The 25,311-nt window shown below is 38.1% G+C and overlaps 4 protein-coding genes across 7 annotated transcripts in view; 2 read left to right on the top strand and 2 right to left on the bottom strand.

The window, feature by feature from the left end:
* Window positions 1-356: 356 nt before the first annotated feature.
* LOC139816203 (death-associated protein 1) lies at window positions 357-3,481 on the top strand. The gene is made up of 3 exons (XM_071783598.1): window positions 357-581; window positions 800-899; window positions 2,323-3,481. The coding sequence occupies exons 1-3, from the start codon at window positions 398-400 to the stop codon at window positions 2,480-2,482; spliced, it is 444 nt and encodes a 147-aa protein (XP_071639699.1). The 5' UTR covers window positions 357-397; the 3' UTR covers window positions 2,483-3,481.
* Window positions 2,735-4,871, bottom strand: LOC139816215 (MICOS complex subunit MIC13 homolog QIL1). 2 transcript variants are annotated; one of them, XM_071783625.1, is made up of 3 exons: window positions 4,721-4,871; window positions 4,454-4,613; window positions 2,735-4,000 (listed from the first exon to the last, which is right to left on the bottom strand). In XM_071783625.1, the coding sequence occupies exons 1-3, from the start codon at window positions 4,732-4,734 to the stop codon at window positions 3,815-3,817; spliced, it is 360 nt and encodes a 119-aa protein (XP_071639726.1). In that variant the 5' UTR covers window positions 4,735-4,871; the 3' UTR covers window positions 2,735-3,814. The 2 variants fall into 2 exon arrangements, with proteins under 2 accessions (XP_071639726.1, XP_071639721.1); XM_071783620.1 differs by having other exon boundaries at window positions 4,679-4,842.
* Window positions 4,872-5,024: 153 nt separating this feature from the next.
* On the top strand, window positions 5,025-8,767 carry LOC139816103 (uncharacterized). Of its 2 annotated transcripts, XM_071783448.1 has the most exons (8): window positions 5,025-5,573; window positions 5,651-5,752; window positions 5,826-5,904; window positions 5,977-6,511; window positions 6,601-6,853; window positions 6,937-6,997; window positions 7,074-7,811; window positions 7,922-8,767. In XM_071783448.1, exons 2-8 carry the CDS (start codon window positions 5,723-5,725, stop codon window positions 8,320-8,322), a joined length of 2,097 nt encoding a protein of 698 aa, XP_071639549.1. In that variant the 5' UTR covers window positions 5,025-5,573; window positions 5,651-5,722; the 3' UTR covers window positions 8,323-8,767. The 2 variants fall into 2 exon arrangements, with proteins under 2 accessions (XP_071639549.1, XP_071639556.1); XM_071783455.1 differs by having other exon boundaries at window positions 5,025-5,752; window positions 7,209-7,811.
* Window positions 8,768-9,009: 242 nt separating this feature from the next.
* The window catches only part of LOC139816037 (uncharacterized), a 102,351-nt gene continuing 86,049 nt past the window's right edge, over window positions 9,010-25,311 (bottom strand). Inside the window, exons 5-13 of one of the 2 annotated variants that reach the window (XM_071783340.1) lie at window positions 18,803-18,996; window positions 17,076-17,255; window positions 15,360-15,685; window positions 14,409-14,575; window positions 13,785-13,986; window positions 13,384-13,700; window positions 12,626-12,801; window positions 12,218-12,367; window positions 9,010-11,943 (exon numbers count right to left, since the gene is read on the bottom strand). In XM_071783340.1, the coding sequence (XP_071639441.1) occupies window positions 11,824-11,943; window positions 12,218-12,367; window positions 12,626-12,801; window positions 13,384-13,700; window positions 13,785-13,986; window positions 14,409-14,575; window positions 15,360-15,685; window positions 17,076-17,255; window positions 18,803-18,996 (1,832 nt within the window). In that variant the 3' untranslated portion in view covers window positions 9,010-11,823. Of the gene's footprint in view, window positions 11,944-12,217; window positions 12,368-12,625; window positions 12,802-13,383; window positions 13,987-14,408; window positions 14,576-15,359; window positions 15,686-17,075; window positions 17,256-18,802; window positions 18,997-25,311 lie in introns of both variants that reach the window. The other variant, XM_071783332.1, reaches the window with a different exon arrangement.

Below are 25,311 nucleotides of genomic sequence, written 5' to 3'. Positions count from 1 at the left end.
TATTTATAGTAATTATCAGATACATATTTTGTTATAAAAATATAAAGAAATCGAATATGTAAATTTCTGGTCTTTTAATTTAAAAAAATTAATTAGATACGTAATTATTATAAACTAATATAAAAATGAGTTCAAAAAATTTATATACTTTAATTTCTTATTTCTTTATTATCTAAATATCTTTATTTTTTATGTCTTTTGTTAACACCAGTTAAGACGTAGATTGTAGTAGAACATTATTGTCGCTACCGTGCGTATATTCGAGACGAGGCACCGGGCACCGCGAGAGAAGTATAAACAGCATGTGTGTGGAAACCCTACCCCCTCCCCTCCCACTTTTCGTAGAGCGCGACGCAGTACCGGCAATACGCGCACGAAGGCGTCGGGCAGGAATTGGATGCCGCGCTATCATCGCCACTGGATCGGCGAAGGAGAGAGCAGGGAGAGTCAGTGCGTGTTGGCACAGCATATTGCGAGTATTGCGACGGGAAATTCGACCGTGGCTCCGGATCGACGCGAGAACGACGGGATGTCGAGCGGCACGGACGAGTGCAGGCTGAAGGGCGGTCATCCCCCGGCAGGTTAGCGATTCCCACACGTCCGCGTTTTTCCGTCCGCCCTGCGGAAACCGCGCGGGAAGACGGGGTTAGAGCCGCGTTTATTCCGCGGCTCTCATGGCGCGTTGACGTGCCACCTGTCGATCGCGATTCGATTTCCAAGGTCGGGTCCTCCGCTCCCGTGCTCGACATCTAATGCCGCGCCGCGCGTCTCGCGCGACTTCTGCCTCTTTTTTTTTCAGTTAAGGCGGGCGGCATGAGGATAACGCAGCACAAGACGCCGAAGGACGAGCGCGAGACGAAGCCCAGCAAGGATGTTGAGGAGAGCAAGCCGTCGAGCAGGTGATGTAGACCGAGATCTCGGGCCCGACGTTTGTCGCGACGTCACCAAAATCTCAACGCCCGGGCGCGCCCGTCCCTCAACGGATTTGGCGATTAGCGGCTTCCCGCGGCGTCGAAAACAAAGGCGGCTCGCCGCGTAGGGTCGGTTTTAAGAGGGACGGACGGGGGACGCGACGGAAAGATTTAACATTTTAACGACATCCACGGAATTGATTTGGCAATCCAATATTAAGATCAATATGTGATTTAATTCTGATATTCCGAGGAAACATTCTAGTATTATGAGAATAGATGCGAGTCCGTTTTACGGTTGTTATCAATTTTTACTGTCTGCCACTTAAATAACGGTAAAAAATATTGATAGCATCGATTTTTTCTTCTACATAAATCTTTCTCTATCAATAGTCCTAACAATCAATTAGATATTACTGTCAATCGACTGTCAAATTAACTGTCTGAAACGATTGATAAATGACACGTATTTCTTCTACAATGGCGATCTTTTATTGCCTCTTCTTTGTAGCTACATATTGCTTACATTTCTAATGACATGCATAATTATTCCCCTGGGCCTCCGCAATCACAGAACCGAGCCTGCCCACGTTATACATCCGGCTCGCGGGGGTATCAAACATATGGCAACGTCGTCGGTTCTTTCTTTTTTGTATTCTTAGATACGAAGTGAAAGAATTGCAAGGCATAAAATATTTGCACGACTTGGCCGATTATTTCATTCCTGCGCGACGCCAATTTTGACGATAAGTTATGATTATCGGCGCTTCGCACTTACATAACACAATGTTGCGCAATCGAAAATTTAAACGTGTTACAATTGAAAAAACATTTACACGGAAGGAGTTAAATTATATTTATACGGAGCGCCAAACGAAGAGAAGGATTTAAAATATAATTCGACGACTAATCACGCCGTGCAAAATCCCAATAAAATTCTTCGGAGCTTGTAATGATAAATAAAAATGATTTTCTTCCATTTCCGCGTTGAAAAACATGTAACATATGTTCATGAGATCACTTTCTAATTCGAAGACTTAAAGAATTAATCCAACTGTTCGCAACTGAATATCTCGTATCAGTAATGTATATATCAGAAATGTTTACTTAACAAAGCATGTATATCTTTATTCATCGTACTAAATCATCACAATTATCAATACATCAATATGACGGTATTGCACGCGACAAGAAATCGATAAGATAAATGATCGCCAATCTTTTCCTCCAGATATAAATATATACAATCGCAAGAATATATTGGTTGTTCTAAAATCATTTTTAATTGTCATTAACATTCTCGAGTGCGCCTTTTATATGTTACTTTCAAGGTGTTGCCAAAGTAATCCATAACTCAATATTATCCTATCGTACGTAGGAAAAATGAGAAAAGTGATTTTGACGTTTGCAGTCCGCCAAAGACGATAATGATCAGCGGTGCCCCGGCCAAAGGAAACGCCGATTTTCCACCGGAAGCGGTGCAGCACTTCCACGAGAAGCCCACACCGACGCACGACGCACGACCGGCGCACTCTTCGCGTCCTATCATTATTCAGCAGCCCAGAAAGTGAGCCGTACTTTTGCATCGTGCTAGTGGACTTTGGCCCACAGAGTCACCCGTTGAGTTTACGAGAAAAAAAAGAAGATTATAATTATACAAATATATATATATGGGAGATAGGTATATATTACATACGTAAGCGTACTTAAAAGTTTTTAAAAGGGTTAAAATTGAAGAGTTTTGACTTCGCGCGGCAGCATTTTGCACCGCGCGATCCCCGATCCTTTAACCGACGAATAATATCGAGATCTTTTTTCCAACAAAATACACGGAAATTGTGAATTTCAGAGAAAGAAAGCCAGAACTAAATTGCAATTGCGAAAGCTACGAGATGTTAGCGAATTGGGTCCATTTCTGAGGATGAAGAACGGGCAGGACCCGCGTAACCAATCGGTTAAAGGATCGGGGAAACTCGATTTCTCGTATACGCTCTGAAACATTAGATTACCTCGCGAGAGATACTATATATTGTTGTTAAAAACAAGAGAAAAAGAAAGTTTATTTTTGACGCCACGAGATCCCTCGTATCGGCATTTAAGATTCCACGTACGGACCGTTTGCGAGTACGTTCTTCGACTCGTTATCAAACGTTTTATCTTTGCCTTATCGTTCCTTTTATACTAGACACGTTTGCTATGATTACATTATTACGATTAAGTATTGCTGTAACATAGTTACACGATACTATTACTATTTTGGGGACCAGTATGTACTGCGACTCATGACGAAACTTTCGCATTTAGTTGCATTCTCTCAGCCTTTAGTCTTTTTATTTTTCTTTTTGTATCTGTCCGAACCATAATATAGAAACGATAGAAACCAGACGCATCAGTATCACTTTGAATTTTAGGGACTGAATTGACACTTCGTCAACGCGAATTAACGTTAACGTAAGTTAATGTTAATATACGTTGACGTAAGTTAAGCGTGTAAATGTCGAGCGAGATTCATAGTTGGCGACAGTTTGTACAACATTTCAGAGGGAATAAATATTCATATATGTACATAACCCATGATTGTGTAATTATTTCCATGTGTCGAAATTACTGTAAACTAAACTTAAATAACTTAAAATCTGATCATTTTGGCTGTAAATTGATATTAATGTGGCCGAATAAATATTTCATAATAAATATTGATAATTATTGATTGACTTAATATGTATATTGTTTCATAATAAAATTTTTATTCAGTATATAATAAATAAATAAGAAAAAACTCAATAAAGAGCCATTAACAGTGTATATATATCTAAATTAACATGGCAGGAGTGAAGCTAACAGCTCAATGATATTCAATGATGTTAGTCTTCCTAAAATCCACAATATAGGATTAGAAAACGCTATTGACTTTTCTCAGATACACTTTGTTGCTCTATGTAACCTCGCATGGTTCCCGAAATACTCTGCACACCGTTGGTCACATGGGTCGGAGTCTCCGACAGGAATTTCATGCTTGCTATGACTCCCTTGTTCCATGATGATTTGATAGAGTTGGAGAGGTCACTGGTGCTTGGCAACGGTGGTAACTATACGTGACAATTTAATAATCTCCTTTTCTTAAATGAATCTAATCAAAATGGTGAAACGTGGAATTCGTATAAAGGTAGAGCTCGAATACTGTTGTACGTACAATTAAAAATATGACTGCTTGAGTGTTGATATTAGCAAAATCAAGTTCATTCATTATTGGTGCTTGGCAACGGTGGTAACTATACGTGACAATTTAATAATCTTTTCTTAAATGAATCTAATCAAAATGTTGAAACGTGGAATTCGTATAAAGGTAGAGCTCGAATACTATTGTACGTACAATTAAAAATATGACTGCTTGAGTGTTGATATTAGCAAAATCGAGTTCATACATTATTCTACATGACTATGATTGAATCTTAATGTTGGATACGTTAACATTTAATGAAAAATAAAGGTTTGGCTCTGACGTTGCTAAAATGCCGTTTATCAGTTTGAACAGAACCCACCTCGTTGACCACTTCCTTAGGGATATTGTCTTTAACGTAAGGCGCGATGGTATTGTAGAGTCTCCCGTACAACTGCACGCTGTCCTCGGACTTGGACCACAGGCCCTGCTGAACGCTGTAGTAAACGACACCGCCTACGACGGTGGCCTTGACGGCGAACCTGCGGGACATAACCTCTCGTCACGATTTGATTTCGACTCGCGGAACAGTGCAGCATGCGAATACCGTGACAGCGTGTCCTCTCTATTCCTCAGCGAATGTACTAACCGCACGATGCCCATTATTCAGTCAGAAATTACTTCGCCAAGGGTGAGTTCGATCCAAAACGCTCCAGTCGAACATCCGCCGTCTGTCAAGAGGATTACATAAAGCCCGCCCGACCCGAGTTACTAGTAACACCATCCACCATCTAAGCTGTTTCTTTCTCACTTTTCCTCTTTTTGTTCTCTCTCTACGTTATATTTCCTGTATTTAAAATAAAAGAGATAAAATATATAAAATATTTAAAATAAAATATAATAATACAATATAATTATATATAATATATATAGTTATTAATTGCTTGCAATTTAGTAAATTACTATAATTGCACCACTCAGCACTCGGGATTTCTAGTAATTTACTAGATCGCAAGCAATCCAGCAAGAAAACATGCTCCGTGTGGCGTTGACTTTAGAATTTTTAGATGTTGAATGAAAAGAGATGAGCGAAGTATAAAAAAGTTTAATTAAAGAAACCCAGTGATTCATTGGTCCTGATGTTCTTTTCAGCTACGCTCTCTCTTTTATATTTTTTATTTATTCTCTTTCTCCTTAAAATGCCAAATTATATATTTTATTTTATTTTAGGTACAAAAGGAGTAATATCTAATATCTGCAGCTACGAAGAAGGAATTCATTGAAAACTGATCCTATATATTCCTATTCTTACGGTTTGCAGCTGCACTATGTTTTATAATCTGCACTCAAAATGAGATAGACAGGTGATAGGACGTTGGAGAGAAAAAGAGAGAAGATGAAAAGTACATCTACAAAGAACAGACCTTCCGGCATCATGTATACACAACACTTTGATAAATATCATCGCGATGGCGGCATGCGGCATGGCCTGCCGATGATTGGTATCATCCCAATTTCGCCTTTTTTCTGTTAAAACCTTTTCTATTGAATTAACGATTTCTATTAAAATACGGTTTAGATTGTAGAGGTGATGGTGGGCTACTTGATGGCGTTGAATTGTTTGTCCTAATCTCAAAGCTCTGGATTTACAATGTCGTCGACAGAGTACGCGGAGCTGAAGGTACCAAAAACGTAATTTTACTTTACAAAAGGATGATAGGATGAAGTGAAAGTATATCTTTTTGTTATTGCAGCGTATCGATGAGTTATTACAATGTGGGATATGCTATGAGTACATGGACACTAGTGTAATAACATCCTGCTCCCACAGTTGTGAGTAAATTTATAAAGGAATCACTGTTACCTGTTACATACACACATATATCCTATATCTCATAATTTTAGATTGTTCCTTGTGCATTAGAAAGTATCTGCATTACAAAACCCAATGTCCAATTTGTTCTGAGGAAACTTACGAGAAAGATCTGCGGAAGAACAAGCTCTTGGATGAGATTATTATTCATTATTTAAATTTTAAAGAGAAACACGACAAGAAATCTCATGATGAAAAATTATTGACTGCGAAGAATGATAACTCTGAAATTGTGTGCTCCACAAGCAATTTTGAATGTAAGAAAGAACAAGATGATCTTAATGCAATCGAGGTATCACATAAAAGTTGTGATAGTCCAACACTCGCGGCTGGTAATACCACACCTCGTGGACGAAAGGATTATCAGCAAGATGTATCCACTCCTAGCACCAGTACAGATCTTAGAATACCTTCAATGTTTACGCCGAAGAGTAGAAAGGGTTTTCTAAAGGAAGATCGTCAGGTAGTTACATGTCCAGTATGCAAAGTGGAAGTGCCCCAATGTAATATAAATAGGCATTTGGATGATTGTTTAAAAAGGGAGAATACAAAGGATCAACCGAAAAAGTAAGCATCAGAAAATTACTGTGTGATCTGCATTGGAATATCTTAATATTTTTTCGAATTTTTTTCTTTAAATACATGCTTATTTCCAGAAGCGAACCAAAACGTAAACCACTGCCAAAGCTAGTGTTAAGTTTAATGAAGGATAGTGTCATACGAAAGAGACTGAAGGAATCAGGCTTATCGTCTCAAGGAGATAGAAAAACATTAGAGAGTAGATTGCAGAAGTACACGGTGCTTTATAACGCAGAATGTGATAAAACACATCCTAGACCTGTTCCGGAATTAATTAAGCAATGTGAAGAAGAAGAGAATTTGGAGAAGAAAGTACAGAAACTATCAAATGTAAATACATTATATTATACATATCAATTCTGGACATTTGATCTTAAATTTTTTCTAGATTTCAATATATTAAATTTTTACAGAGATTAAATGTCAATAGAAATACAGACCATAATGTTATAGAACAACAGAGAAAGAAGTATCGTAAGTATTCTCAAATTACTTAAGTAGTTGGAATATAAATATTATAAACTCTCTTATTTTTTTTTCTTATTTTTAGTGGCTACGAATAAAGATAGTTTTGACCAATTAATTGCAAGAGTTAAACATGACGATAGTTCACAAAAAGTATCTGTTAGGCGCAATATATTAAATAAAGAAAATTCTGATATTTCACATAATGATCGTGTTACAGAAAACGATTCGACTATTAAAGATGCTCAGAAAACTGATTTTTTGCTACTGAATTCTGCCAATTATATCGAGGATTCGGATTCGAACATATCTTGCCCTTTGCAAACGTGTGTTAGCGATAATCCCATGGATTTTCTAACTGTAGAATTAGCTTCCTCGTCTAACGATTCCATCGATCAATGTGCTTCCAATCATGATATCTCAAACCATCTAAATAAAACTAGTCCGGATTTATTTAATTCTACTATAAACACAGAAAATATAGAGATCGAGAAACCTTCTGAAAGTATTTTAACACGTGAAGAAATAACTTTTGATAATCGATCAAGACAGTGTAATGTTTTGGAGAATAAAATGGATATTGACAACAAGAGATCAGTTTCTGAACTAACCGAAATAGAAACAGAAAATGGAGAACAAACTAAATTATTTAAGAAGCGTAAAAGTGACACGATGTATAGCTCGGATAAATGTGTTGCATATTCTGAGCCTAGAGATAGATGGCAGAAAGAATTACACAATGAAGATATAGATTCAATTACAGAAGATATCGAGCATATTGACGAAGACAGTGACAGTGATATTGATATTCAGGAAGATTATGGTAAATAATTCTTAATATTTAAGAAAATCTAAATAAAAATCATTTTTCTTTTTAGTTGTCCCTCTATTAGAACGATTGAAATCCTCATGACAGAATTTTGATTTTTATAGAGAGATTGAAGCACGAGCAATTAAATAAAGCGATGGAGTATGCTTCTGGCAGCACAAAATTCGAAAAAGAAAACATGAAGGCATTGGACAAAGATCTAACAACTTGGACTTCTCGGAAACGGGAACGTGAAATGGCATTTGTGTTAAGCGATGAAGAAAATATTGCAGATAGGACGATAAATGCTAGGAAATCACCTCGGCTTGGGCTTAGCGAAGTTAAGGGATTTAACAATGAAAACTTCGGCGAAACTGCGCGGGATGAAGAAAAATCACAAAGTGAGAAGGAGCAGTCGCAGGTAATTCGAACGAATAATATACGTAATTTTGCGAGAAAGTCTGTTAGATTGAGAAATAAAATGAGTAACGAAGAAAAGAAAATTAAAAGAAAATTAACAACATAATTGAATTATAGAATTAAAATAACTGAATCTGAATAACTAGAAATAAATCATTTTATATATCTTGTTGAGCATTATAAAATGTTGAGCATTATAAAAATAAGACATATTAGACTAAAGTAAGTAATCTTTTGCATATTCAATTGTTGTATATAGTTTTGTATCCATAGTGCCTTTGATATAAAACAGAAATACATAATATTTATTTTTTTAAGGCATTATGAGAATAAATATTATTTTTGAACAAATAAAAATAAAAACATTATATTACATGTTGTTACTAAATGTCATTCTGCTTTCTTATGTGCAGTATATTTCATAATTTTGTACAGTAATATATTATTATTCGCTTTTTCTAAGAAATTTCAAGATTATTTGATGTACTTTTTTTAAATATTGTAATATATTTTGGACAATTTTGATTATATAAATATTTACATTTTTTATGTTAATTACGACTTAATTGATTAAAAAATGTAATAAAATTGAATAAAAATTGAAAAAAAATGCCTGAGAACTCGACGTATTTGCAATATTTCCTATCCACATATGTATTTTGTTATGTCATTCCAATGTGTTGATAGGAAAAGTACCGAAGCCGTTATCAAAGAAACAATTTTATTGAATATATATATATATATTATACTATACCAAACAGGAAAGGGGGATCAAACGATAAAACGATCGGAATAACTTTCGATAAAACTTACATATCTCGAATGTATATTCATAGATACTAACAATAATTTAATAAGCTTAACGTAATGTCAAAATATAACTGCTCGTTTCTAACAATTGGTTACACAGTAAAATACTCGTCTTTGATATTACACAACTTTGATATTAATACAACTTTGGTATCGATTTATACAATTGTACAGTTAACTTTATATACATGCCGTGCAATTCACACGATAAACTCGTCTAAGTTCGTAGATTTACAGCGCTAACGTTCTAAACGGAACGACTATCACATTCATTACATATTGTTCTCGTCTAATTCTTACTTAACGTTATTGCACTGTTATAGATTGTTAAACTTCATATCGTGCCGACACCTCTTTCCTCGTTTGCACGCGAGGTGCGTCATTACCATAGGAACGAAAATTTCTCTACGGCTCGGGAAGCGTCGTTGATGTAACAATGTAAATGTAACTGGTTCGTGCTTACTTTAACAAGCTTCTGCCTCTAGCTCCCGTATTCAACGTTTTATGGAGCATTTACCGTTTAATAGAATGATCATTTCTCTTGCGATCTTTTGACATTACATGATTAAGGATATACATACATAAGATTAGGAAATACACGTTTTCAGGCATAAAATATCTTTTTCCTTAAACAGATTCGCGCAGTTAATAGTAGTCACTGTTTCGCTGTGGTATGGCATCACGCGAGGTAGTTACTCGAACGTTGAAACATCCCTCAAGTATACGCTACAAGCAATTCTAATTTTTATCCCGTGCGTAGTTATCTGCCGATCTTCTTGGGGAAGATCGAAATATTAGAGATGCGTGAGACATTATCTTACAAGCAGTAGTCACAATTCATTTATCGTCAAATTCATCAGCGACACATTTACGACTCACTCGTTTCTGGCGCTTACGATAGATTGTCTTTTGATTCGCTAAGAGACCAGAGATAGTAGCCTCAAAGAAGTTAGATATTAATACGGCGAAAAGACTGTGTTTTCGCCGCAAAGAAGGCCAATTGTCTCCTACTATTTACGTTATAGTTAAATTCATTACTTTATTTATAAATTTATTTGATCAGTTAAACAGTTAAAGAGAAATTCCTGAAAATAGATTATCTCTTTCGCTTGAGTAATGAAACTCCATCGAGTTTCCTTTATCACACGCTTTAATTGCGAATATTAATTATTGTAAATTCTCATCTAATCACGAATGGACGAAGTTAAAGCCAAAATGTTAATTACCTGCCTCACGATAAATTTATATTTCACGTGAGATTTACTTCTCGCGCGTGGCGGCGCGGGGCGAGTAAAATTAATTAATCCACATTTTTTATTCGTGGTAATAGACGTCAAGCTCTTTCGATAAAGTTACACTTTCTGGAATAAAAATACAGTATTTACACGATACATGTTTTTAGCGTAGCTCTATTTTCGAAGGAATCGGAAGAGGAACTGCTGGCGTCTTCGGAAAAATATAAATCCAATTTTAATTTTAATTTTAATTTTAAGTTGAACCATTTTAAGTGTATGTCAGGGAAAAATAAAATTATATATTATTAGCGTCAAATTCACTTATAGATACTTCCACTATTTAATTTCTATCCTTCGCGTAGAATTCTGTATTTCTCTCTTTTTTTTAGATAAGTATTGGTGGAATATGTATGATTTACAAAGATATGTTAAGATATATACTGCAAGCTCCCAAGTAAGGTTTTTCTTTTCACGCTCGTGAACGTATTTAAAAGAATATTTTTTACAGCTATGTACACAACACATATCGTAGTTTCATAAAAAAGATCAAGATTGTTTTCCCGATGGATAATCGATAATTGCGTTCCGACTAAGCCAACCACGTCTCCTTTTGCAATATCGTTTCTCTCTAATCGTATTTTGATTGATCCGTTTTGATTCTCGAATTCGATTTCGTTGCGAGGAATACGCATTAATCATAAGAGAATTTCACTTGTCGTGAATATCACCGCAAACTATCGGGAATACTATTGACGAACGCCGATAATTGGAGATCGAAGAGATTCGAACTTACGGGAGAAGCACTTCGATTATTCTATAATTAATGCGCAATCTGTCACGTCGGCATGTCGAATGTTCTTTTTGGGATAAATCGCGTTGTCATTCGCTCACGTTCCAGCAGAACTGCAATCGTAAATAATATTGATTTGCGGATTACGTTACGAGATTGACTGATTGCGCGCGAAATCCGGGACCGAGAATTCAATGCGATGCCTCGGGACATCCTAATCACGTCTCCGGCATTAGTTCCCCTTCGGCAGAATCCCGCAAGAACGAGTGACTCCTTATCTCCGCACATTCGTCGGGGGATGTTATCTGGATGGCATCTGCGAATATTTCTTGACGGCAGTCTTTTGTAATCGATCGAGTCGAAGACGACTCTTTTTTGCGGTCGAAGGCGAAAAGCACTATCTTTTACAGAGCGAAATTATCTTGCGAAGATGCTGCTTCGTGAACGATCTTCGCCGTTGACAGTAGCGGGTTTATTCTTTCTTCCGACATCGAAGATCCGCTAATTCATGACACCTCTTATTGTACTTTCTTCTTTTATATAATCTCTATCTATTTCTTAATAATTACTACTTATTTCTACTACCTCTCGTTATCCAAAACTTAATGAACGTATTATTGAAGGAAATCAGCGTGTTTTTTCCTGGCCAAACTTTCTTTACGCTAGACTCGCGTCTAAACCAAACTCGCCATTGCTCGTTGATAAGGAACAATATATCAATCAGATCGTCTCTCTTTCCGTTTTTCTACTTCGATCACGCACTGGACTAGTGTCACGTTATATTATTCCGTTTGGATTTCCTCATCACCGTGATGCCTATCGAGCCGCGTATCTTGCGCAACAGATCTATTATATCAGCTGTTGACATGTGTTCCACGCTCTCCTCGTTAACCTGAGGAAAGAAAAGACGAATTTTTAAAATTTTAAAATAAAACAGCCCCAATTCTATGTTAATCCCTTTAATTTTAAAATTACGCGTTTCAACAAATATTATTTATCAGGAATATAAATAATTGTCGCAAACTTGTGATCGAAGTTGTGAGCCATAGATAATTAATATTATTTTATTGCCAAAATATATTTAATTCAATAATGATCGTGAAATCTACGCTCTATAAAGGGAAGATGTGAAGAAGTGGAGGATAAGCTTGACGTCCAAGACTCACCATCAGTAATACATCACCCTGCCTAAGTCTGCCATCCTTGGCCGCGACACTGTCAGGATGCACGACCGATATCACCGTACGATTTCCTTCCGGCTGCAAACTAAAGCCCAGCCGGCTGTTCCACCCACGCGTCAGCTCCACCATGAACACCTACAACAACGAGAACGGATTGCGCAACATTGCGACGCGACATCGATAATCACGTGTTCCAATGGTAAAAACAATCAAGCAACAAAGCGAATAACAATGCGTTTGTCGGATATTAAATTGAATTTTTGCATTTCAACATCATTTCAAGATTATCGCGGGGATCACTTATTGCGAAATTAGGATCTCGCAAGATCTGCTGAATCCGATCCAGCCAGAATCCGAAACTAGATGACGGAAGCTTGATGTCGAGGGACCAACCTCGCTGCCTTGTTCAAGGTCTTCGATAGGAGCGACCGAATCCGTGGTGTCTCTTCCGGCCCCTTCCTGGTTGTGCTCGGTGCCTTGATCCACCTCATCGTTTGGAGCGAACATCACACCCTTCCACTTCAATAGCCCCTTGCTACCGCCCGGGTCGTCCGTTCCCAGGATCTTTCCTGCGTGACGCGACCGAGTTCATCGGGTTAGAAATAACGTCAATTGACACCCGCGAATGCTTCGTTACTTTCGCAACGATGTGACCGTTATCTTATCGGTCTCTCCCTCTAACGCGCTGATTTGGTTTCGACGATAGTGGCGTAAAGTAGACAGCGCGTATATTCGCGCGATTAAAATTGATTCTAGCAACAATTGTAGAGAGCTCGTTTTTTCAATTAATGAAAATGAAGCTTATAGACTTATATATTAATGAGCTTATATATTATATAATAGCTTTAATATATTTAATATAACACATAATATGTATCTCTATGTGAATTTAATAAAGATTTAAAAATAAGCTCTTTAATATTAATTTATGTTTATAAGCTTATAAATTATAAATAGATAAGAAGATTTATATGAAGCATTAAATAAAGATTACATAAGTATTAAGAATTAAGACAGCTGAAGATATTGAATGTAAAAAAACAAACTAATCAACAAGACACATCATTAATCAATCAAAGTTTGATCCTATTAATCTACCCAATCTCTCGGACGGGCAAAACGAGCAACAAAGCGCAGCATAAAATAATTACCCGGAATGTCCTGATCGCTCGAGTGTGTGGCCTTGCTCTTGGTTCCAGCCGGGTCGCTGCCGGCGCTGCCGCAGGCTGGATTAGCGCTCTGATAAGCTGGATTCTTGTAACTGAAGGCGACGGTGCTGGTGCTGCTGGTAGATGAGAGCACTGGCGGCATCGAAGCCGGCTCGGACGGCATATCGTTGTCGTGCTCGTCGCTCGACAGCACCGTCACGCTCCTGTCGTCGTCGTAGCTCGGCTCGGCCAGTCGACCGCGCTCCGCCTCGGCGAGGATCACCTCGTCATCCCCGGGATATTCGCCGTCCGAGTCGACGCTGCAAAATTGGAAATGCGGCTTACCCTGCGGCGCCGACAAATCGAGGAAGCGAGGCCTGGCCACTGCATTGTTCGACACTGACTTCGACTCGTCGTCGTCGTCGTCGTTGTCGTCGTAGATGTCGTAAAGCGGTGGCGGATCGATTATGTCGGTCGCAGGTGTGTTCGCCTGGGAATTGGTGATTTGCGTCCTGACGGAGCACTGGTCCGAGTCTGACGTGGTCTCCGCTTGGCTACCCGTCGACGATGTCGTTTGCATGTCGCGCAACTTGCTCTCGGGAGTTTCTGTGGCAGGGAGAACACTTGTCGTGAAGAGATTTTGTCACGAAGAGACTCGCCGCGAAGTCCTATCAGGATTGCCCAAATCCCCCGCGACTCAAGATAATTCCGAGAGACAGCTCGGCGCTGAATGTTCTGTCGTCGCTTTAACATTATCGGAAACTTCTGAAGTAACAACTGATGTTCGCTAAGCCTTCCAATTTTGTGCATATACCAATCCCCCCAACAGAGTTTCAAGAAATATATAATTTACAAATTATAATCCTTTCTAGATGTTCGAAAGAGAATTTATATAGAATTGATAAATTTTCATCATCTCGTTGATCGCTCTTAATTATTTTTTAGCTTAAATTACTTTACATTTTCTCAGCTTTATCAGTCCATTTGCTTCTTTGCGTGTCTGTGCATGCTGTTAATTAATTATTTACCTTGATCGGTTTCGGCAGTGGGAGTACGCGTGCCGAGTCGACGTAGTCTTCGGGGCGAGTTGCACGACGCACCAGGTGATTGTTGCTTGCAGTTACTAGACCCACTTGATGTACCGGGTGACAACTTCCGGACCGCCAAGTCACACAGCATATCCACAGCTTCTTGTCTATTGGAAAATCACATGGAATATAATGAAAACTACAACTTATATAAAAGACCATAAACGGCGTGTCTTAGCTGGAAATGATCATGTTAGCAAACAACGTAAAATATGAAACGCAAGCGTCCGCAGTCTTTTATCAATAATATTTTCTGTTATAAAATGCCATAAAAGAATAAATTGATTCGGTTACGTTACTGAAGAAGTGGATTGCGCGTAATGTAAAAGAATCAAGGAATATCCACAATAGATAGAATCATATCAGATTTGCTATTAAATATTCTTTTATAGGTCAACGTATAAACAAGAATCAAATAGAGAATGAATATATAGCAACAAAACTGAGACCTTTATCTGTTTTTCTTAATATTTATTTACATATGTTTAAAATGATTGTATTATATATTATATTTCATCTGCCTACAGACATTCTGATTTTATCGATTTTCCTTTTATTGCATATTTTACTCCAATATTAACATCCATATTTTAATAATGATTTTTATTTATCAATTACTTTAATATTCTTAAATTTCAGAATATATCATTCTGCAAGTGCAATTACTCGTTAGTAATTTCCAGGGAGTATATATCTTACTCCCTGGTAATTTCCTAATTTGCAAAATTAGTTTTCTCGAAAACAAAGTTTTGCGCGAAAAAAATTTAATTTACATTTCCGATGTATTCTTTCATCTAAAATCGTTGTTTTTTCGATTATAATATTATTAGTTGCAGCACATATTCTGTATAAATACATATGACATGATGAATGATTTAATATCTGGATTACCTCAAACTCGTACGTGGCGGACGGAGAGGATGATCGGGTTCGGTGGGCGAGAGCGCCGAGACCGGGGTCTGCGCCAGATCTCGATACAGCCGCAGCTTCACCGTCGGTCCACATTGTCGCAACAGCTGGACCGCTTCCTCGTGGCTCATCGGCGACAACGGTGCCCCGTCCACCGCGACGATCTTATCACCCGGCCGGATTCTGCCGTCACTCAAAGCCGGTTCTCGGACCAGTGCACGCACGTAGTGACCCAGGGCACTGCTGTCCGCCTTCCTCAAAGTGAAACCAAGGCTGCCGGCAACTTTTGTCATCTCGATGTCAAACTCCTGCAAACGTAAGTTGCGTTTGCCGTTATCTAATATTATATCTTAAACATACAGATATTATATTAATTATATTAATTGGAGAATATATTAATTCTTTGTCGATTAATTTTTTTATGTTAGTAGAAAACTGCATGAAGATATATTTAATTTTTATTTTCGCATTTAACATACGAAAATCGCTTATTCTTGATTTATGTCAAGTAATTGCAGACTGTCATCAAATACTTCAATATTCCTTTGATAACACAATCCAACGTCAAAAATGCTAAAAAACATATTTTTATAACTGCGTAAAAAATATACATATTTATCGGGATGCATGTATGAATTCCACGTGCGGAATAAATCTGACTGCACGTTTTACACATATGTTTCTCTTTAGAGCTGCAGCACGCAACGTATGTAATATGTACGTTATTGTTTATGAGTATTACTTCAAGGATCGATATTAAAGTTTTCTCAGGAGAATCGAATATTGGAATTAATATGTAATGTGTATATGAGGTATATTTCAAGCTTATTGCTTTATTTAATCACGTAGTGAGTACTGCAGTTCGAAGGAGAATTACGCCACGGCAATAAATTAAGTTTCAGAGCAAAAATGAGTCTCCATAAATAAAATTTATTTTAGACAATCTGTAATTTGCATGAGTATTTTTTATCATTATATTCAAAGTGGACCCATTAAATTAATCATTTATTTAGTTCATTGTACTATATGTCTCTCCGGGGATAGCTCTTCGGAGCCAAGTGTCGCACGTGAATAATTATTTGTCTATACATTACCGTGAGGAATTAAACACTGTAATTATTATTTCTATCATCAAATACGGATATTATTCCTTCATAATATTCATAACATTCATAATTAATATTCAAAATTAATAATCTCTCTTTGTTAAAATTTATATTTATTATCCATATTTATATATACATATTATTAACGAATAACATCCATAGACCACAACATTGATAAAATTTGCCTTGAATTAAACTCTATTAATAATAATAATAAAATTATCAAATTAATAGAGAGGTCCACGTTCATTATAAGCTAAACAATGTAAGAAGGTCAATGGCCAATTTACGCAAAATAAGTTGTTTAAAATAAAATCTAGTTTATTTACAATAGTCTATTAAAATAATTATTTTTAGGAATAATATACGCGATCGATGATATTAAATAATTTTTCCTATATATGAAACCATAGTATTTTACATTTGTCTACAGAATTATTTAGACTCTAGACAAAAATAAAGGACTAAATTCTTTTTAGATTTTATTGAATCGTTTGATATTTCTTATCCATTTATTTATTCATCCTAGAAACGATGGCGCGACAACTGTGTATACTATATTCATGGAGTGTTTAAGTGGAGCATTACTTACACCACAGGGCTCGATCTGCAGGGGCGGCAGAGGGTTAAGTAAACGTAACGGCGGCGGCGGCTCTCGCCTTGCCGGGGGTGGCGGCGGTGCACCGGGTGGCGTGACATTACTCTCTCCTGGAAGCCGGCACACCACCAGCTCGACCGTGCTGGGCGTCGTACGCAGAACTTCGAGAGCCTCCTGCAACAAGTAGCATCGAAATAAGATTATGCGCGGGCTCTGCCGTAACACAAAGATAATATCTCGCGAAGTCACCGCCCCGGCGACGGCGTCATCTTTTTTAAAGACGTTATATGGTTTCCGGTGGTTCGAAAAGCTAGATCAGGCCGTATTCTGGTGGTTTACAACAGAAATGAAATGGAATGACGATGGGCTTCGAGAAGGGAAACTTGATGATATCTATGTATTAGGTGTGCTGAAATACGTGGTACAACCTACGGGGTTTTATAGCTGAAAATAAATCAAAAGTCCTTCTCTCGAAAAAGAATTTCTCGACAAAAATTTATTTTATCATTTCGATTTATTTTCAGCCGTAGAATTATTCTCTTCCTGGTTATACGGTCATGTATTTCTTCCTACCCTGTACGTAAGAAATAAATAACAGATATATTCAGAAAGACTTTGATGTTGTTTGATATTTCTTTGCCGATAAAATTCTTGAAACTTCAAGGAGTTGTTTTTACATATTCCTTTCGCAATTTGTTATCATGAATGTTCTGTATTTCACGACGTACTTAATCATATTTCTACGTCATGATATAAATTTAAATTTGCTGCTTCTTAATTTCTTATCAAATTTACATTTAACGAGCAGCGAGCGTACGATTTTTTTTACCTCGCAACGACTGCGGTCGAACGCGGTCGCAACTATTTCCCGACTAAATGTCCTGTAGCAAAGCGGAGCAATCGAGTTAAGATAAAGTCAACGTTTTAACGTCTTCCGTAGTCGCGAAGAACGTACGAGAGTCACAGGAGCGTGCGAGTTTATGACGCGAGCATATGCGTTTGCGTACTGGCAAGGAGGAGGCAGTATTGCTTTTACCCTCGTGGGACAAGCTGCCAAGTACACGCAAGATAACGTCTATCCCTCTCGCCGGGGCTCGCGGGCGTAGCTGCATTATGCTAATCCAATGCAAATCTTCGCGAGAGCCGCGAGAAGAGCGCAAGGCTGAGACCGCCGGTCGAGAACGTAGCAATCATTACTACCGAGTACGTAGAATATGTAACGGTGTGCGTATGGTGCGCTTTACCGCGCTGATCTGATATCAGTAGAATTTGTTCAGTGTGTTACTTTTTCTTCGAAAGCAGACATTGCTATCCGTGTTATCAGCGAAATAAATTTTATAATTTTTATAAGAATTAGTGTAATTAGATTTAAATCGGCTGAATCAAAAGAAAATATATATAGTTTTTATTTATAATAATTTATTTTAGTTAAATATGTATAGTTTTTATTTAACATATTTTTGATATTATTTATACTATGTTACATAAATAAAAAAATATTAGAAAATAATATATTTTTCCACGTCAATCGGTTTTACGTAATATCTCATTTTGCGAATGAACTTCATCAACTCAGCATTTGCGATATTTATGAAATTATCGTTATATACGTAGTTCGCAAACTAAGTTTTCATTTATTAATTCGATGCATTCGTAGTTAAGTTCGCCGTTCCGTTTCTGCCTGTCATTGATTTTCAATCAGTAGTTAATTGATTACTCACGTAATTGGTGAGGCCAGTTAGCGGGATCCCATTGGCTGCCAGCAATATGTCACCAGTTTGAAGTTTGTTGGACAAGGCAGCGGGTTGTTGAGGAAAGAGTCTTTTCACCCTGACGGGCCCCGCGGTCCCGCCACCGGAAACGCTCAGGCCGAGACCGCGACTACTTTTCTGTAGCGTCACTCGGAATGTGCTCTCTGAAAATTATTTAAACATTTTTGCCGTGCTTTCAAGTATTTAAGTAAATGCTTGGATATGCACATATCTCGCTGAGAATATTTCGCATATCTGTTTCACTGATCCAGCTATTTCACGAACTAGACGTGTAAATCGCAAGTTAAATACAATTTTCTAAAAGCTGAAACTTATGACTTAATTTTCATCCGCTACGGTCCGTGATAAATTTATTAATTTTTTAAATAACGGACACTTGTTATGAAAAGATAGATAAGATAAACGCGACTACATCATTAGCTTCGTGCGATGTAACGATATCGGTTATAATTGAACACGGGCAAAGAATAGACCTTGTTTAATTGAAATTCTGATTTCTCGGAATTGCGTCCGGGGGGGTGTTGGGTAATTCATCGTTCCCGCTGGAGTGACGTATGGTCTAATATCTGGTAGCAGAGCTACAATAGGAACAATTACTTTCTGTCGCGATGTTCCGTGCAACGTTGCGGTGCACTGCGTGCATATTTCAACCGCTGCAGCAGCTTTCGCGGGATGCAACCGCTGTCGGTCATAATTTTCGTGGCACTCACTCGGAGGACATATTTCTGAAATGTGTATAAACACGCGCGTGCTCGCGCGCGCGCGCGTTCTCCAACGTAGTTGGCATCGCACATCGTCGAAATTCGCTGACAATCACAGCGATCGCGACGAGAGAGATTGTTTGATTTTAGGAACTTTGATTTTATGTAACTATGCCACGTAACTATATCCAACTATGCTGTTTGCGTTGCGCTGACGCTTAAAGCTGAAGTGTTACAAAGCGAAACGTTGTGCCACTTAGCGCCAATTAAAATGCCGCGGCGACCACAGCAAACCTAATGCAGAATTCAATTCATTAGAAATTCGACGCGGCATAATGTTAAAGCAACAAATTTGCGATTGAAAGGGTTTAATGACGTTTGATTCAAGAGTTCTCGCTTTGCAGATCATTGAATGCGGAATAAATCTATATTCATCCCTTGTTATATCTCTTATCATACAAAATGTATATTAATGTTTAAATTTATAGTTTAAATAAAAAGTAAATTGTTCCACATACGTTATTTTATATACGATTATACATTTATTAATTGTTTACGTGTTAGATCTACATCGCATTATAATCAAGATTTATTTTATTAACATATAATAAAATAAAACAAATAAAAAATCACTGAATTGATAGAACAAAACAAAGTGATCGGTTTCGTTTTATGGTACCCCATAAAAAGCTCGTTTACGCAATTCGAATCTTTTTTATGTGGAAATTAATGCGAAACGACTTCCAGTTCGGGGTGACCTACCGCTACCGGATATTGACCCAATTCAGTTGACATATCGTGCGTATTGTTCACTTTGTTCACTTTGCTCGCTATTCAAATCGGAGCCTCTCCCGCGCTCCCTATCTTGCGAAGGGGTAATTTACGTTTGCCGCGTTATTGTCTAGAGTCACATAGTGTCACTCTTTCCGAGAGATAGCGAGAGAGAGAGAGGGGAGGGAGGTCATTGTTGGAATCGCTTTGAAATTGCAGGGCTCACGTTCAATAGATTCCTCGATCATTTGCTAAACGCCTCCCGAAATTGGACGGGCAATTCGACGAATCCGAGAGTGACGATTTTCCTATGTCACTCTGTGTCACGTTCGTACATTGTTCCACCGTGCACACGACTATTACAATTAAGATCACAGTTGCTGATAGAGCGGTTGCACTTTGGAAACTATACTAGCCGAAGAGCGATAATTTCTGTGCTTCCGTGCATTCTAAAAGTGATTACGGTTTAACTTTAGTAAGCAAACTACGATGATAAATTCTTTTATATCATCGTGCATTAAAAGTGAGTATATCTGAAAGTACATTAATGAAAAGACAAGCATGTATCTTATAATTATTACAAAAATTAATGTATACGTGTGTGCGCGCACAAATTTCACTAAATTAGCAGTTAATTTAACGATACATCTTCATTAACAAATATATTATTTATAATATACCTCATTACAATTATGCTATTCAAATTATATAATTAACTCTCAATTATTAATCAATCTGGTACCACAAGCAATCTCTGCGGCATTAATTAATCATAGCTGCTAAAATGTCATTTCTCTATTCACACATATCTCGCGTAACTCTCTCGTATATGCTTTCAAGAAGCAATTAGAGATATCAACTGGCTGTTAATTAATCAAGACTGTCGGTAAGACTCCGCGACGCTAAATGAAGCGGCGTAAAGTGTGTTCCGACGCGTCTCGAGTTGCCACCGCCAATCATGACGGTTTATCTCGCGATGCAACTGGGAACAAATGCAATGTTCGGTGCATCCGTATTTTACGTCACGTGAGGTGTACCGCACCGCAAATATGCGAACCACCTCCGGTGATCTCGCGTCTCCCTCCGGTCTACTGAAATAAATGCGAAACGTTGAGGGGAAGACGTGCATATCACTTCGCGTGGATCAGACGCGTCCCTCGAGCCGCGGCTAACTCAACCCCCAAGTCCACATGGATCCTCGGTGTCGTCCTACATCCGCAGACAGTAAAAACCATCCGATTAAGGAAACAATCAGTTATACGCGAGGGCGGACGGCCGTTTAATTAAGGCTACGTCGGCGTTTAGGTTGGTCAGCGGATTGTAACGGGCGGACTCGTGAAAGAGGATGCGCCTCTCCGGGGGGAAGGGGGGAACGGGAGGTACGTACAAACGACACGACCCAACACGTATGCAACGTCCGTTATGGAATCCATTACGAGATAGCAGAATGTGCCGCCCGCGCTCTCTGCGATGAAGATATCGATATTTACGGCTCTAACGAACTCGCTACTGAAGTATATTCGCCGTTACGTTAGCGCGAGGATTATCGCCCGGCGGAGTTGGAGGCTCCCTTTAAAGTCCCAATCCCCCATTCGTTCGATAATGGAATCGCTCCTAACGTAGCATACATAATTTTCCAAATTGCGTAATGGTAAGTTATTTCTGTTCGAAAAGAAGCAATTTGGCGTCTGTGAAGAAAAGAAGATGCGCTCCCTTTTACCTCTTAATAAACGCTTCAATGTAATAACTGTTAACTATGGAGCATATTGCAATTTATGCTGCGAGGAAGATGCATCTAATGATGGGAACTTAATGATATTGTGCTGACCTAATAGTAAGAGAAAGAATAAGAAATTTTTATATTTCTCTTTCTTTTATATTTCATTCGATATCCGGGAGTTCGCATAGACGATTTTTAGTGTTTATACCGAAATGTAATTAAAATCGCGAGAAGAGAGCGACGGTCAATGTCCGTAATACGGTTGGCCGTAAAATGGGGCCTTCAAAGAGCGCGATAGAGCGTGCAAACGAGACGAAATGTTGTACAGAAGTACGAGTGTTTCAATAGCCCGGTGGTACCGGTCTTTAATGCCGGCTTCGTTAGTTGCAGATTGCCTGTGACACATTTTTCCTCTTTTACCCGTCGTCCCCTCTGCACCCTCCCCCGTCACTCTTGGTTTTTCTCGTCATCGACATTCTAGTCCGAGGTTGCAGCTTTTCATCAGCGAAAAATGCGCCGTCTAATGGCGAGCGGGGCCACTCCGGAGCAAGAACTCTAATGTCGTTAGCTGGCCGAACAAATACGCACTTAACGAGCGACGTGTGTGACGATGTAAACCGGCTCGTTATGCCAATTTTAATATCTTCAGCGCAAAGTTTCTTGTCGCTGACGGCTGTTTGCAATTTCACGTAATTTTGTAATTTGTAATTCAATAATTACGCGTTGTTAGATGTTTTTGTGGTGATCTCTCAGGAGAGATGAGCTTTTCTTGTAGCTAATTCATCCACAGCGTAAATTTAACCGTCTATACATATATATATATATAATTAAAGTTTTATATAATGCAAATCTAATGAAATTTTTAGCACAAAAGTTTCGCTTGAGAAAACATATTTTAGTTTTAATACGATTTGTATGACGGAAACGATATATTATTTTGAGTTTTAATAAGATTTGCAATAAACTCGTGGACGCAGTGCATAGGGCAGTATGAACTTCAAGTTACAAAGATGAATTAAGTAATCTTGTGCGAGAAAACGAAGGATAGCCGGCAAAGGGAGCGGCGGAATGCAATTCCAGTTCTAGAATTTCTGACAGGCCGATATTTCAACTATTTGGAAGGGTAGTATCTGCAGGCCATTACTTTTCCACGTACTGCTACGGCCGGGCCGTAAGATACCTCGATAAAGACGAGACCATTATCTCCGAGGCTCCTACATTCAATTTACCGCCACGGTTACTGTTATCGTCGACTACACGCCGCGAATTCGAAATTATTGGAATTAGTAGCCTCGTCGCATGAGATTTTTTTACACCGTGTTTGCAAGTACTCTAATTTATATAGATGCTGAAAAATCCTAGTTATCGTAGAATTCAATGTCTCCATAAGAGAAAAATATGAGTTCTTTATGCGCAATAAACATAATTGTAAAAAATTAGTTATAAAGATTAAACATTATTTAATTCTTTCATTGATTTGTGCTTCTTTCTTAAAAGAGGCAAATTTAATTAACGTTCGTATGTGTGGAGCAGTAATTCGCGTTGAGGGAGTGTACGACTTGCCAAGAATTCTAATGATTACGTACGAAACCTTGTTGGAAAACAGTCGGATTTGAGAGAGTGGGCTAGAAATATCTCTGTAAAATTTACGATTCATAAAAGGACGATGGGCGAATAAGCGGTTGGCGCGCATTTAGCTCCCCCGGACGAATTTTGGAGTATCATTTATGAATCAGGATGAAGCATAGCCGGCCCATTTTTCTTTAAATTATGCCACCGCGATTTTTCGGTTAGGTTTCTCGCGTTACATTTGTAACATTAGGTTACAATACGCGCGTTAAGCGCGTAATCTGTCGCCGAATGTTCTAATAATAAAGTGTCTCATTGCGACGATAAACGCCGGAGATATTTACACTTGCAGTTAAATTAAACACCGATAATCGTATCTTCGTATTGCAGACGACTTCGCAGAAAGACCCATTAGATTATTAACGCCGAGATACGATGTGATGGTTTAATGAGATTAGATCTCAAACGGTTGCCACATACATATACATATATCGCGACGTATGTATATGTTATACATGCCGATCGCGTGACGCTGGATTGAATCACTTATGCACGGTCAGTCCATTCGGTTAATTAACAGCAAAAATAAATGTTAGTGGCCGTTCACTGGTAATTGCAAGAATGAAATGTTGCAAGCCATAAATTTATCAGATACTGCCTTTTACACTTTCGGCGAGAATAGCTCGGGAATATACCCGACGACTCATATTAGCTGCGGAATCGTCACGATGGCTAAGTCCAATTGCGCCAATTGCCGTGCCTATCTCTCGATCGATCTCGGGCGATTTCACTTTTTTGCTATCTATCCGCAACTCCGATAATTATCAAGGATCACTTTGTTCCGAATTGAGGCAAAACGGGCGAAAAAAAAACGAGGTCTAGGTCGTTAGTGTTGGATTATATTTCCGTCATGGAGCCGAGTCAATTTTCTCAGCAGTAATTAAGCTTCGTGGGATACTCGAGGAATTAATTAATCTTATTCCATAGTATGAATGGTGAGATCGACAAAATTCGTTTTCTTTATTCAAATAATAATTGCGATCAATTAATATAGCTTTCAGATTTAAAAGCTATTAGTCGATCGTGATGACGAGTACTTTTCACTGAAATAGAAGTTATCATGTTTACTGCTACCAACGGTCATTTTATTTATCAGTTTTAATTTCTTGGCAGATATATCGAAGTCATATATCTCAAGAAACGTAAACTCCATCTCAAAAATACCTCTCAGTAAACATCTTTCTCTCTTAAGTAAATTTTATTGAAAAAAATAATTCGTCGATAAAATTTTAAGCTTGTTATAAAAATAAAATGTTATATTAGGAAGGAAGATAATGTAAAAGTCTAAAGAATATACCTTTGTGTGTGTAAATTCTTTGTCAATAAACCGAACTAAAGTTTAAATAAGATTTTTTACACATTTACAATTTTTACACATTTTACAAAAGCCACAAACTCAACATTGATGTTTCCGCGTGTACACGTTTCTCCCGTTAAAAAAAATATTTCAAAAGCGCCATAACTCGTGGTCGTTTCCTTTTTAACACACGTCAGTAGCATATGCATCTGTGACCGAAGCGCGATTCGAGTTTACGCTCGCATAGGAGATTTATCGAGAGATATTTCGTTTCTAACGAGACGGAGGGAAGTAGCGAGTCTTCAGTTCGCGTCACACGTGGTCGCGAGATATCTCGTCT

Source organism: Temnothorax longispinosus, chromosome 1 (genome assembly GCF_030848805.1).
Source record: "Temnothorax longispinosus isolate EJ_2023e chromosome 1, Tlon_JGU_v1, whole genome shotgun sequence".
Lineage (NCBI taxonomy): Eukaryota > Metazoa > Arthropoda > Insecta > Hymenoptera > Formicidae > Temnothorax > Temnothorax longispinosus.
Note: the sequence above shows the minus strand (reverse complement) of the source record. Positions and strands in the feature narration are given on the sequence as shown.

Bases quoted from the DNA above. Each gene is read 5' to 3' on its own strand.
- LOC139816215 (XM_071783620.1), bottom strand. From the start codon at position 4,734: ATGGGCATCGTGCGGTTAGTACATTCGCTGAGGAATAGAGAGGACACG. The intron at 4,614-4,678 runs GTATTCGCATGC...TATGTCCCGCAG, and splicing joins AGAGAGGACACGCTGTCACG to GTTCGCCGTCAAGGCCACCG. The intron at 4,001-4,453 runs GTGGGTTCTGTT...TGTCACGTATAG, and splicing joins CTAAGGAAGTGGTCAACGAG to TTACCACCGTTGCCAAGCAC.
- LOC139816203 (XM_071783598.1), top strand. From the start codon at position 398: ATGCCGCGCTATCATCGCCACTGGATCGGCGAAGGAGAGAGCAGGGAG. The intron at 582-799 runs GTTAGCGATTCC...TTTTTTTTTCAG, and splicing joins GGGCGGTCATCCCCCGGCAG to TTAAGGCGGGCGGCATGAGG. The intron at 900-2,322 runs GTGATGTAGACC...TGACGTTTGCAG, and splicing joins GAGAGCAAGCCGTCGAGCAG to TCCGCCAAAGACGATAATGA.
- LOC139816103 (XM_071783448.1), top strand. From the start codon at position 5,723: ATGTCGTCGACAGAGTACGCGGAGCTGAAG. The intron at 5,905-5,976 runs GTGAGTAAATTT...TCATAATTTTAG, and splicing joins AACATCCTGCTCCCACAGTT to ATTGTTCCTTGTGCATTAGA. The intron at 6,854-6,936 runs GTAAATACATTA...AAATTTTTACAG, and splicing joins AAGTACAGAAACTATCAAAT to AGATTAAATGTCAATAGAAA.